The sequence below is a fragment of the Sorex araneus genome, chromosome 2, assembly GCF_027595985.1.
Source record: "Sorex araneus isolate mSorAra2 chromosome 2, mSorAra2.pri, whole genome shotgun sequence".
Taxonomy (NCBI): domain Eukaryota; kingdom Metazoa; phylum Chordata; class Mammalia; order Eulipotyphla; family Soricidae; genus Sorex; species Sorex araneus.
In genome coordinates this window covers 227,513,550-227,528,151 of record NC_073303.1, presented here as the reverse complement: position 1 = coordinate 227,528,151, position 14,602 = coordinate 227,513,550, and the positions used below count along the sequence as shown (strand labels likewise).

Genomic DNA, 14,602 nt, shown 5'->3' with positions numbered 1-14,602 from the left:
TAACCCCCTCCCCAACAAAAAAAAAAGTCAAAACTATTTTCATGATAATGTTAAGACATTATTGGTCTTTATGACTGTTGTGAGCCACAGTTTAAGAAGCTGGAGTTTAGAGAAGTCCTAAGGCCACAAACCATATCCCTGATGCCATTGCGTAATGCTGAGCAATGACAGTTGTGCTGTGATCCCAGTGCTGCAAGTAACTTCCGGCTGTACCAGTGTATATGCATGTACACTCACATGTGGAGTACAAATACTACCCCAGTGAACACCATAACTAAAAGATGTAGCAGCATCAGGGCAGAAGTGTGACCCCTGACAAGCATGTGAGAACCACCATTCCACAGCAAGCACTAAAACCTGAATGCGCATAAACACCACAACTAAAAGGAGTGCAACCCCTGGTAAGTCAACTAAATGTGTATGCATGTGTGTGTGAGAGAGATAGAGAGACAGACAGACAGACTGACTGACTCCTGGTCATCACAGTAGCAGCAACAGCAACAATATCAAATAAAGGGAAAACAGGGAAAACCGAATTCAGAAGAAAAAAAAAGGTAAAATCTGATGAACCCACTGATGAGAAAAAGAAAAAAGAAAAAAAAAAATCAGCATTCTACTTCTATCTTACCCATTAGTTGTTGGTTTGTGGGGGGGAGCGGGGGTGCAGGGGGAGCAGGGAGGAGAGGGGGCAGGGAAGGGAGGGAGGGGGCTTGTGGGGAGACCACACCCAGCAGTGCTCAGGGAAACCATATGGGATACTGGGGATCAAACCCAGGTCAGCAAGGCAAATGCCCTAGTCTCTGCCACATCTGCCCACCGTCTACTTAAGCTTCCACGTGGCCACGATCCAGAGACACACAGAGTCTCGGACCCAAGCAACTGTGGCAGCGATATCTTCAGACCCTAATTATTAAAATCTTAGAATTCCTAGAGCACGTGGCCGCAAAAGTGGCGGCACTACATTATATTATATCCCTAACAAACAATATAAAACACACTGTCTAGCAATTTCATTTTCAGCAGGTATGAGGGGTGGTAGGATTGGTCTCAAAATATCGAAGGTAACTAAAGTAGAGAAAGAATATTCTGTAAATTGTCTGCCACACTGGCAGGGGGAGATATGGAATGGGGGTGGGATACTGGGGATTTTGATAGTGGAAAATGTGCACCGGTGAAGGGATGGGTGTTTGATGACCGTATGATCAAAGTTCAAACATAAAATTTTTGTTACTGTACCTCATGATAAATAAAAAACAAAAAAAAATTTTTTAATTGCCCTAGTCACTGTACTACTGCTCCAGCCCCTCTTATCTTATTATATTAAAAATACGCTTTAAGGGGCTGGAGCAATAGCACAGCGGGTAGGGCGTTTGCCTTGCAAGCGGGCGACCCGGGTTCGATTCCCAGCATCCCATATGGTCCCCTGAGCACTGCCAGGAGTGATTCCTGAGTGCAGAGCCAGGAGTAACCCCTGTGCATTGCCAGGTGTGACCCAATAAGCAAAAAAAAAAAAAAAAAAAAAACGCTTTAAGAAAATAAAAGAATTTTCCTTTAAAGATTTCCTTTTGAGAACTGGACAGTGCTTTGCTTGTGGAAGCCCTGGCTCAATCAATCCCTAACACTGCAGAAAATGGCCAGCACTGCAGGGTGTGCTCTCCCCACACAAAAACCAGAATTACTGTTGTGTCACTGTCACTGTCATCTCATTGCTCACTGAATTGCTCGAGCAGGCACCAGTCTCCATTGTGAGACTTCTTGTTACTGTTTTTGGCATATCGAATACGCCACGGGTAGCTTGCCAGGCTCTGCTGTGCGGGCGAGATACTCTTGGTAGCTTGCTGGGCTGTCTGAGAGGGACGGAGGAATTGAACTATTGTGTAAGTATATTAAAATGCTTCAGAAAAACTTTACAGCACGGAAGCTAGTGAAATTCTGCTATAGAGTAACAGTTCTGAAATGGCTGGAAAACAGAGTCCCTGAGACTCTCATTGTTTCAGAATTTCCCCACATACCAATAATAATTAAAACAAAAAAGCAAAGAAAGGAAGGGAGGGAGGGAGGGAGAGGGAGAGGGGGAGAGAGAGAGAGAGAGAGCGCCCAGAGAGATAGTACTGGGTTACCTGCCTTGAATATAACTGACCCCAATTCAATCCCCGATACCACATATGGTCTAAGCATCACCAGGAATAAACTGGGTGCAGCCACAAAAAAAAAAAAAAAAAAAAAGAAAATTACCCTCACCTTCAACAACATACATGCATTGCTTGTGTTGGAGCCACTCTGGGTGGGGTTAAGGTTTACTTCTGGCTCTGTGTTCAAGGATCACTTCTGGCAATGCTCGCTCAGGGGTCCATATGTGGTGCCAGGAATTGAACTCAGGTCAGCCACATGAATAGCAAGTGCACTACCCTCCGTACTTATCACTCCAACCCTAACATACATATATTCTTTTAAAATTAAATTTCAGGGCTGGAGAGAGTACTGTGAGTAAGGTGCCTGTGCTCCTGGTTACTGCCATTCTAAGAGTAAGACTTGAGCATTGCCATATATGCCCCAAAATCTAAGGGTTTCAGGGCCATAGAAATAATACAGCAGGGGTGGAGCTGGAGAGTAACTGCGTAGGGACCCTGCCTTGCATGCAGTTGCCCCAGATTTGTTCCCCAGTACCCTATATGGTCCCTCAAGCCCTGCTAGGAGTGAACAGAGCACAGCCAGGTATGGCCCAAAATGCAAAAGGAAAAGAAATAGTATAGTAGATAGGATGTTTGCCTTTCATGCATCGGCCCAGGTTGATTCCCAGCACACCATATGGTTCCCTGAGCACCGCCAAGAGAAATCCTTGAACACTGTGGCCCAGGCTTCAAAATTAAATTTCATTAATCCCCCCACTTTTCTTCACTGTTGATACTATAATTTTGATGACTAGGGACTAGATACTGGCCCCCTGCTCATCAAGATTTGCACTCCTTTGGGCTGTGGGCTTGTGCACGGGATCATGGAGAGTCGCACTCTTAGCTGAGGCATGCAAATTATGGTTGGTGTGCTTGTGGGGAGAGGGGAGTCACACTGAAGTGCTCACACACTTGCCAGAGGTCACACTTCCTGATAACTATGCTTGCATTTTTTTTGGGGAGGGTCACACCTGGAGTTGCACAGAGGTTACTCCTGGCTCTGCACTCAGGAATTACTCCTGGCAGTGCTCAGGGAACCATATAGGATGCTGGGAATCAAACCCAGGTCGGCCGCGTGCAAGGCAAATGCCCTACCGGCTGTGCTATTGCTCCAGCCCCCTATGCTTGCATTTTTTAGTTGTAATGTGCACCAAATGTCCACCCTTCTTTGTTAAAGTGCTCCTATACATATTGCCATTATGTAGCTTTCACTATGCAGACAATCAGACAGCAGACCACACTCTGGACACTAGGATTTTAAGTCATGAACATAAGCTGAGTCAACACACTATTTCCGGAGCCCCCCCACATCCTAGCTTTCCACTCAGGGATCACCCCTGATCGGAGCCCAGGGGACTGGACCATATGGAGAGCTGAAAATCAAACCTGGATACATGTGTATTTTTTAACAAAAATTATGCAACTTAATAATGCACTTAAAATAGAAACAGGTAGGAAACTCACAAATAAGTTGAGATAATGATTAGAGATAAAGGTTAACAAAAAGTTTTCTCAAGAAGTGTTTTTATTTTTGGTTCTCAGAGAGCTTTATACAGATCAAACCTAGACCTTCTGCAAGAGCAGCACCTGTTGCAGTCCACTGAGCTACCGCTCTGGCCCTCTCAAGTTTTCTTTTTTGGTTTGTTTGCTTTTTGGGCCACACCAGACAATGCTCAGGTGTGTAATATCCCACTGTACTATCTCTATAGGCAGAGAAATATCATTTTTTTTGCTTTTTGGGTCACAGGGGTTACTCCTGGCTTTATACTCAGGAATTACTCCTTGTGGTGCTCAGGGGACCATATGGGATGCTAGGAACTGAACCCGGGTCAGCCGCTTGTAAGGCAAACGCCCTACCTACTCCAGCCCCCATAAAATATTCTTTTAAAGAAATTGTAGCGTTGGAGATAACTGAATTGCTGAGTGCATGCTTTACAGGAGACCTGGTTCAATTCCCAGCACTACATGTTTCTCTAAGCACCACAAGAGTGAGTGCTCTTGATTTCCAAGCACAAAATCAATAGCCCCTGAGGGCTGGAGCAATAGTACAACGGACAGGGTGTTGGCCTTGCATGCGGCCAACCTGGGTTCCATTCCCAGCACCACACATGGTTTTTTGAGCACAGCCAAGTGTGAGTGTGCACCAAAAAGACAGAAAGTCTATTATCTGGGTATGAAGAAGGCAGTCAATCAGTGCCAGAAATGGAACCCACGGACTCATATATGCAAGACAAGTGGTCTACCATTCTTACCACTGTAGTCACATCCCTGGGCCAGTAACTCAAACTTTTTGTTTTAAGAGCTGGGAGACAGGGAGGCACACCTGGTGACAATCACTGTTTTCTTCTAGCTATGCTCAGGAATCAGTCCTGGCAGAGCTCTGGGGACCATATGGGGTTCCGGAAATTGAACCCAGGTCAGCTACATGTAAGGCAAGCATCCTACCTGTTGTACTATTGGTCTGGCCCCTAGCTGTAATTTTAAAAAGAGCTTTATTATAGTTAATCTCACTGCCTTATCAGGGGTATGCAAACTCCCTAAGTACATTTTACTACTCGACAAACTTGTTTGCTCACAGATCATTAACTACCAGTGAAAAGATAGGGGAAAAAAAAAAAAAGCAAAACTCAGAGCCAACAGTATAGGGGTTAAGGCTTGTATCCTATCAACCTAGATTCAAGTTCCCAACACCACATATGGTCCCAAAACCACAGCCAGGGTTACCCCTGAGCAGAGAGCCAAAGTACTGAGTACTCTAAGGTGTGGCACCAAAACCAAACAAAGTTCTTTTCTTGACTACTAATATTTTGTTTGAATTACTATCATCAACATTGTTCAGTAGGAATGATTTGTTTTTTCTTTATATTTCCTAATGGTGACATTAGAAAATATAAAAGGGGGCTGGAGCGATAGCACAACGGGTAAGGCGTTTGCCTTGCACGCGGCCGACCCGAGTTCGATCCCCAGCATCCCATATGGTCCCCCGAGCACCGCCAGGAGTAACTCCTGAGAGCAAAGCCAGGAGTAACCCCTGGGCATCGCCGGGTGAGACCCAAAAAGAAAAAAAAAATTATATATATATATATAAAGGGGGGAAAAAGTAGAAAAAAATGGAAAAAACAAGTAAAAAAAAAAGCAAAATTAATGTTGATTTATAATCAATAATAAAATTTGATATAGTGGCTGAAGAGATAGTATAGTGGAGCAGGTAGGGTATTTGCCTTGCATGTGGCCAGCCCAGGTTCAAACCTTGGCATCCCATATGGTCACCCGAGCAGGGTAGGAGTGATCCCTGAGTGCAGAACCTGGAATTACCTGAAGCATCACCATGTAGCCTCCAAAACCAAAAAACAAAACAATGTAAAGAATCCAGATAAAGTTTTCCAGAGTGACAATACAGCAGGTAGGATGTTTGCCTTGCATGGGTCTAATCCAGGTTCTATTTTCCATTACCGCAGATGCTCCCCAAAGTCGGACCAGTTCCTGAGCACAGAGCCAGGATTAATCCCTGAGCACTGTTAGGTGTAGGCCCTCCCCCAAAAGAATTGAGATACAGGGGGTAGCGCGTTTGCCTTGCATGTGGCCAACCTGGGCTCGATCTCTGGCATCCCATATGGTCCTCAAGAGCACCAGGGATAATAATTATCATCAGGGGTAATTCTTTTTTTCTTCTTTTTTAAAAATTTTATTGAATCACTGTGAGATAGTTAAAAGCTTTCATGTTTGGGTCACAATCACACAATGATCAAGCACCTATCCCTCCACCAGTGCACATTCCCCATCACCAATATCCCCGGTATACCCCCACTTTCCACCCCCCCTCCCCTTGCCTCCATGGCAGACAATATTCCCCATACTCTTTCCCTACTTTTGGGCATTATGGCTTGCAACACAGACACTGAGAGGTTATCATGTTTGGTCCATTATCTACTTTCAGCACACATCTCCCATCCTGACTCCTCCAGCCATCATTTTCTTAGTGATCCCTTCTCTATTCCATCTGCCTTCTCCATCAGGGGTAATTCTTGAGTGCAGAGCCAACAGTAACTCCTGGGTATCACTGCATATGAACCAAACCGCCCCCCCCACAAAAAAAAAAGAGATATATTTTTCTTGCAGTTAAATTTTCAAAACCTATTGCATACTTGAAACTTAGCACAATTCTTGAAAATTCAGAGAACTATTCTTATCTAGGAAAACTGCTTTCCTATTAAGAAAAACTGGTTTCAGATTTTTTTCTATTTTTGAAAGTTAAAAGTTAACTGTGAAAAAAAAAGTTAACTGTAGTTAGGGGCTGGAGCAATAGTATAGCAATAGTATAGCTTGATACATGGAATTCCATATGGTTCTTGGAGCACTGCCAGATGCGATTCCAGAGATGAAGAACCAGGAGTAATCTCTGAAAATCGTAATCTCTGAGAATCGATGCTGTGACCTCCTCTCCCCTCCCCCCCAAAAAAAAGAAAGGAAAGAGAATTAGCTACGATAACTTTGTCGGGTTTGGGGGCCACACCTGGTGATGCTCAGGGTTTACTCCTTGCTCTGCACTCAGGAATTACTCCCAGTAGTGCTCAGGGGATCATAAATGGATGCTGGGGATCAAACTTGAGTCAGCCACGTGCAAGGCAATCACCTTACCTGATCGACTATGGTTCTAGCTCCCAAACTCCTTTTGTAGCAACTCCTCACTTAACTTCAAGTTAAGATAAAGTAGGAACAAGATAAAGTAGATTCAAGCACAAAAAGGTCAAATTCACTGAATTTCTTTCTTTTCTCTCTCTCTCTCTTTTTTTTTTTTTGCTTTTTGGGTCACACCTGGTGATGCACAGGGGTTACTCCTGGCTTTGCACTCAGGAATTACTCCTGGCGGTGCTTAGGGGACCACATGGGATGCTATGCTGGGAATTAAACTCGGGTCGGCCACGTGCAAGGCAAATGCCCTACCCTCTGTGCTATCGCTCCAGCCCCAAATTCACTAAATTCCTGAGAAGCAGTTTTCATCTACCTAAAAATACTTCTGGGAGTCTTAGGTATATGTCCTCCTTCCCACTGTACAAGGAAGGTACACATTTTTTTTTAAAACTTTTTTATTGAATCACTGTGAGACAGACCATTACAAAGCTTTTCATGACTGGATTTCAGTCACACAGTATTCCACCAGTGTCCCTCCACCAGTGTACATTTTGCAGCACCAGTGTCTCCAGGAGGGTACACATTTTATTTGCTGACTTCTCTTCACTAATTTCTTCTTTACCCATTAGGAAAGAGCCTAGTTTTCTGAATCACTAAGTGATATAAGGAAAACTATCTGACATGTTTATTTTCTGTGAGGAATATACTGCCTCCGGGGATAAGCCAAGAACCTGACCTCAGGTATTTATGGTTGTCTGCAGAGCATCAACACTCACTGTGCAGAAAAAGCCTGGAGTAAGAAGTTTTCCCAGAGACAGGAGGAACACATAAGGATTCTAACCATCTGGAGCTTATTAAGATGATTCTTAGATAAGGGCAGGGTCATGTGACCATCTTTTTCAATCTTGCTCTGCTGGCTCTGCAAACCTGATTTAATGTTATCATTTACAATTCATTAACGCCCAACAGAATACCTTTAGGGAGACAAAGGAAGAGGCAGTTTCCCTTACTGTCTAGTTAGCAACTTGGTCTGTTCTTAAAGTCCCTATTCACTGTCTAGATGACCTACTAATATTGGATAGTCACCTGGCTGTGTGTGACATGAGAGATCAGGGAGAGAGAGGTGATCTATGAAGAAGAGAAAACATGGGGGCTGGAGCAATAACACAGCGGGTAGGGCGTTTGCCTTGCACGAGACCGATCTGGGTTGGATTCCCAGCATCCCATATGGTTCCCTGAGCGCACAGCCAGGAGTAACCCCTGTGCATCACCAGGTGTGACCCAAAAAAACAAAAAAAAAAAAAAAGAAGAGGAAAAAATGTTGGCTTTCTCTAGTGAGAGTGAAACGGGGGTGAAGAAGGGAGGGAAGCAGTATGCAGTAGCAAAGATTACAAGAGAAAGAAAAAATGAGCGACAGATGAAATGACTGAAGTGATAATACAGTGAGTACGGTATTTACACTGCATGTAGCTGACCAGGTTTGATCTCTAGGCATGCCCCACAAGGAGTGATACCTGAGTGTAGAGCCAGGAGTAAGCCCTGAGCAGTTTGGTGCGGCCCCAAAACCCCAAAAAATAAAACAAGGGGCTGGAGAGTTAGTGGTATAGGGACAAGGCACTTGCCTTGCACACAACCTAGCCAGTGCACGACATCAAGTTCCCTGAGCACTGCCAGGAGTGAATCCTGAGCACTGCTGGGTGTGGCCCCCAAAAAACAAATAGGAAAATTTAGAAAACTTCTTTTTAAGTAAAATAGTTTTATTTAGAAAAATGGGAGAGGAGGAGGGAGGGTAAAAGGGAAGGAGAGAGAAAGAACACAAGTTGTGAAACAGGCAGCAGGCACTGCGCTCTTCCATTTTTAAAGACCTTTGGGGGATGGAGCAATAGTAGTTGGTAGGGCATTGGCCTTGAACGTGGCACATACACATAGGGTTCAATTTCCAGCACTCCATGTCATACCCCAAGCCTGCCAGGAGTGAACCCTTAACACAGAGCCAAAAATGAGCAATGAGGGGCTGCAGTGATAGCATAGCGGGTAGGAATCACTCCTGGCAATGCTGGGGGGACCAAATGGGATGCTGAGAATCGAACCCAGGTCTGCCATGTGCAAGACAAACACCCTACCAGTTGTGCTATTGCTCCAGCCCCCACACATTTCTTAACCACTCATTTTTTGGGGGGAGTGAGGAGGCGAGGTCTGCACCCATCTGTGGTCAGGACCTGTGCTCCAGGGACAAAACCCACGTTGGCTGCATGCAAGGCAAGCAAGTGCCCTACCTCTTTGGCCCCTCTCAGGCCCTATTGTCTGGTATAGAGTGACTAGAAAATGTGTCTGGGGCAGAAAGGAAATGTGTCTGTGTTGGAAGGGAGAAAGAAACTGTTAAAAGGTATATAACATGCAAATATAGTATGGTGAAACTGAACAACTGAATGAAACCAAACAGCTAGTTCAAATTGATTATCTAGTTCTCAATGATTTGTCCACACATTCCAGCAGATGAAGGGGGACTCATCACACACTGTTAAGTTTTCACTTACCACACGCTATGCCCAAGGCATTTTGCAAGATGCAGGCCACTGCAATGCAACTAACTAAGCTCACAAAGGATCTATTCTCTGGTATGTATGTCCTATCTGCAGTTCAATAGCTTGACTGCAGACACTTTATGGTCAGATAACTTTTCATATCATTCTTATCAGTTAAACTGCAGTTCTCCAGGGAACTATCCAGTGTGGCTTACGGAAAGGAAGGAAAACAAGACAAAATTGTAAATTATGTTTACTCTCTGAAAGAGTAAATAAAGATCATTTATCAAGGGGCATGGTCTAATTAAATTATGTAAAACAAATTGAAATTTCTTAAAAGGCTAGAATCAAGGAAAATACAATAAATAAGAAAACGATCGTGCATTTGTTTCCCGAATCCTAGATTACTAAGAGCAGGAAGTTTAATTCTAACCTTTGGAAAGGTGACTTAAAGAACAAGAAACGATGATCATATCACAGTGGAAAGAACGCTGAGATGGGGAAAATTATCTCCATCTTGATTCTAGATTCTTCCCTAGGTGAATATGCAGGTTCTGGAAAGCCTCACGTTGTTTCTAAGTTTACTATATGTAATTGAAGAGTCTAACTCTAGCTCTTCTGTTTATGATCCCCTCCCACATTCTAGGTGCTAAGGATGGAACCCATGGCCTCACATGTGTGAGGCATGTATTTTACCAATGAGCCACACTACTGGCCTACAGTCTGTGATTTCTGTTTTCTGTGTAAATCACTTCTAGAAACTGAGAGAAAGGGAAAGGAGAAATGAGAAAATGCAGTAAAGACTAAAGGCATCACTTTCTGATACATTTTTTACTATATCTTAAGAGTGCCTTGATACATTTTTTATGATATGGAGTGTCTTCTATTACCTTTACATAACAGCACAGTAAACCACGAATAAGAACAGCACAGAAAACCAGGAATAAAATTGGTGATCTGGAAGTCAACACCTTTGCTAACTAAGGTTTTCAAGAGAAACAAAATAGCAAGTCAGCCTCCAGAATTAAACCCTCCTAAGATCAAACATGAGATCAACAAGGTGCCAGTCTTAGTAGCCAAGAAACATCATACCAGAAAGCTTTTAACTAGGTATCCCCATCCACCTCTACTCCCATGACACTGTCCTACCATAGAAACAGTCAGATAGAATTCCCACTGGTAAAGAAGCCTTTCCAGTGGCTCTGCCAAGAGACATATATATGCCTTTAGCTATCTGATAGAACTCACTGGAAATCAAAATCTAAATATATATAAAATGGGTGTTTTTAAGCTAAAAGTTATTTCTTCTTACCACTACTGTGGGAAAATTTCCATATTGGCACACACACGCAGAGAATCTTTTCTAGAACAATTAACCTTTTTCTTTGTCCTAAACTATGTATTTTCCTTTATTTATAACATTGCTTTTCTCTTTTTTCAGCCATCAAGTACAGATGCTAAAATGAAGAGAAGCCTGAGAGATAATACAAAGGGCTAGGCGCTTGACTTGCACATGGTCAACCCGATTCCATTATTGGAACCCCATATGGTCCTCCATGTCTGCCAGGAATGATCCATGAGCACAAAGCCAGGAGAAAGACCTGAGCAGTGACGACTGTGGTCCAAAAACAATAAAAAAGTGTAACATGAAAAATATCTGAAGTGGGGGGCTGGGGGAAGTGGGGGGAAGGGGGAGGTATATCGTGATTCTTGGTGGTGGAATATGTGCACTGGTGAAGGGATGGGTGTTTGAGCATTGTATAACTGAGACTTAAACCTGAAAGCTTTGTAACTTTCCACATGGTGAATCAATAAAAGAATTAAAAAAAAAATCTGAATCCGGATTACCACTAAGACTAGCGACTTACACTCCAGTCAGGAAGAGTGTATCCAATGACTACTCTAAAAAGTGCAACATTGAGAAAAAGGGGGAGGGGTTGATGGGATAGAGATCACAGGTAGAGCACTTGCCTTGTATGTGTGAGGTACTAGGTTTGATTCTTGGCACTGCAAAAACAAAAAATGGCAGCACTGACACTGAAGATGTGGCGCAGGTATCACTATTATCACTGTCATCTCATTGCTTATCGATTTGCTCGAGCGGGCACCAATAATGTCTCCATTGTGAGACTTGTTAACTGTTTTTGGCATATTGAATACGCCATGGGTAGCTTGCCAGGCTCTCCGAGAGGGGCGGAGGAATCGAACACAGGTCGGCCGTGTGCAAGGCAAACGCCCTACCCACTGTGTTCCGGCCCTATGTGGCGCAGGTACAGAGTACACGTTTGAGGTCTTTGGTTCAGCTCTTGTCTTGAAAAACAAACTGACAACCCAGAAAACACATTTGGATCTTTGGGTCTCTTTTGCTTAAGTTAAAGTTATCTTTCTTGGGGGCTGGAGTGATAGCACAGCAGGTTGGGCATTTGCCTTGCACGTGGCCGACCCGGGTTCAATTCCCAGCATCCCATATGGTCCCCTAAGCACCGCCAGGAGTGATTCCTGAGTGCATGAGCCAGGAGTAACCCCTGTGCATGGCTGGGTGTGACCCAAAAAGCAAAATAAAAAAAAGTTATCTTTCTTTTTGCAAGAGTATCTGGCAGACATTTTCATGACAATACACAAACAACATGAATAAATGAATAAATATCCACCTACATGAAAGTTTTTATGGGCGAGAGAGGCAGAGTTAGTAGCTAAGGGCACCTGCCTTGCACCTGGCAACCTGGGTTCTATCTCCACTTCCCCATATGGTTCCCTGAGGAGCCCATCAGGAGTGATCCCTGAGCACAGAGCACTGATGGGTGGCCTCAAGAAACAATAGAAACTTTTAAAAAAATGGTGTCAGAATTAGTGATGCAAATCAAAAGATAATCTATGACAGTAAATACTAAATTTCCAAAGTTATAGTCTACTTTTTTCAACCACACCTTCATTACGTGGGTAAATTGGGGGTGGGAGAGAGGGAAAGGGAGGTTGTCATTCCCTGTGGAGCTAACATTCAAAGTCTGTGCTCCAATCCTCTGACCTGTCTCCCTAGCTCAGCAGGCTATCTGCAACTCATTCACATTCTAGAAAGAGCATTCCTACTCTGGTGAAAGCCAAATTAGTAAAGGATGCCAAAGCCTCACCTGGAGGGGTGTGGGTGTGTGAGTGGATCAGTGGAAGAGCACATACTTCCCCTGGGCATGAAGTCCTGGGTTTGGTCCCTGGCATCAAAACCACCCCTGCCCCCCCACCCCTGTCACAAAGTTCAGTGTCACTTTCATTACCTGAGACTACAGAATGTCCTTACAGGAGTGTGAGTAGCCTTTATCAAAATCACCCACAGGGCGGGAAAAGATAGTTTAAAAGGCCAAAGCACATGCTTGCATGTGGGAGGCCCAGGTTAGGACCATAAAAGAACTGCCACCCCACCCAAAAATAAAATTAAAAAACAGAATGGGGACTAGTCCCTGAGCATCCCCCCACCAAAAAAAAAAAAAAAACCTGCCACACCCCACACCTACAGCCATAAGTCCTAGTAAATCCACATTATAGGGCTGGAGCGATAGCACAGCGGGTAGGTGTTTGCCTTGCACTCGGCTAACCTAGGTTCGATTCCCATCATCCCATATGGTCCCCAGAGCACCGCCAGGAGTAATTCCTGAGTGCATGAGCCAGTAAAATCACATCAAGTCCTCTATGAAAATATCTGTACTTAGCAGATTCGAGCCACTTACTCCAAGAAAACTCGAACAACTCTTACAAAGACCACACTGTTGGCGCAAAGTATGCTGTGCTTCTGCTAAACTCACTCAGGTGACTCAAGCCAACTGTCCTCTAAGAAGTTCCTGGGTCTCCATCCTTGCAGGACAACCGTTTCCTTCATCTCTGGCATCCAACAACTAACCAACACCTTTTCATGCGTTGGAAAATCTCGGGCTCTACCACACCCTGCTCTAAGCAGATTTCTACTCTCCTACAGACTCTGGCGGAATTTTATTAAAGTTTACATAAAGACCCACGTGCGTGCGCGCCGCCAGTCACCAGGACGAGGCATTCTAATTCTTCGGCTAATATAAACTAGTCTTTTCAGAAATCTTCGCTTCCGCTGATCTTTCAGCTTCCGACTAGCTCTCGTCTGGTGGCTTCCCGCTTCCTCACAGCAGGCCCGGTCGCTGCCGCACCTCGCGCCGAACCGGCTTCCTGGTCAGTGGAAGCCCCGGGGCGTGCGGGGACGCCCCCAGCCCCCCGCCCTCCGCGACCTCCGGGACCTAAACCTGAATGGGCGCGGCGTGGGCGCGGCCTCTCCCGCTCCCACAGGCCGCCGCCTCACCGCCCGGCTCTGCCCGGAGCGCCACGAGCAGCGCGGCCACCCTCCGAGCATCCCGCGCGCGGCCCACGTTCCCCCGGCCCCCGCTTCCGGGCGTTCCCGGCCCCGCGGCTTCCGGTCGCCGGCTCCTTCCCCGGCCCCGCCGTGGGCTCCGCTAGCTCGGGTCCCGGCCCTCCCGCCGGCCGCTCGCGGGCGCTCACCGCTCGAAGAGGAGCCGCACGGAGAACACGCCCGCCGCCAGCGGGAACACGGACAGGATGTGGCGGGCCCGCGGGTAGCCGTAACCGTCGCCCGGCCCTTCGAGGTCGGCCCAGCTCACGTTCTGAGGCAGCCAGAAGCGTTCGCTCCACAGCCAGCCCCACAGCAGGCCCAGGGACCCCGCCACCTCTGTCGCCATCTTACGCCCGCCCCGCGGCCACCGCCGCCACAGCTTTAGCTGCCGCCACAGCCAACGGAACCCGCGGGGAGGCGGCCCCGGGGCGGGGCCGGACCGGCGGCCACACCCTTCCGGCCCCGTCTGTTCCCCGCAGGTTTCAGCCCGCCTCTCGGTGGGGCCGGGCCGCCCCGACGCCCATCTTCGAGGGGCCACGCCCCTCGACATTGGCCACGCCCCCACGCCGTCGTCCCCCGCCGCTGCCTGGTCTCTGAGCCACGCCCCCATCGCCCCGCCTCTGCTGACCTAGGCCACACCTCCCAAATCCCTGAGCTCTGTTCCCGCCCCTTTTTTGCTACTTTCCGCCACGCTCCCCTATGCGGCTAAGACCACACCCCTCATTTCAGTCAGGCTCTTACCCGGACTTTCCCAGCCAATTCAAGTTTGTTCCTATTCCCAGCCAGGCCTTACCTATCTCCCTACTCCCAGCTCCCCTCTTGCTTCGGCCTGTCTGTTTGGCCTTCTCAGATGGTATCACTGTATCACTGTCATACCATTCATCGATTTGCTCGAGCGCGCGCCAGTAACT

At 46.2% G+C, this 14,602-nt stretch overlaps 1 protein-coding gene across 2 annotated transcripts in view; it reads right to left on the bottom strand.

Moving 5' to 3' along the window:
• The window catches only part of CERS5 (ceramide synthase 5), a 44,559-nt gene extending 30,346 nt beyond the window's left edge, over nucleotides 1-14,213 (bottom strand). The window contains exon 1 of one of the 2 annotated variants that reach the window (XM_055128699.1): nucleotides 13,841-14,213. In XM_055128699.1, coding sequence (XP_054984674.1) covers nucleotides 13,841-14,037 — 197 coding nt within the window. In that variant the 5' untranslated portion in view covers nucleotides 14,038-14,213. The remainder of the gene's footprint in view (nucleotides 1-13,840) is intronic. The other variant, XM_055128700.1, reaches the window with a different exon arrangement.
• Between the last annotated feature and the right edge of the window lie 389 nt (nucleotides 14,214-14,602).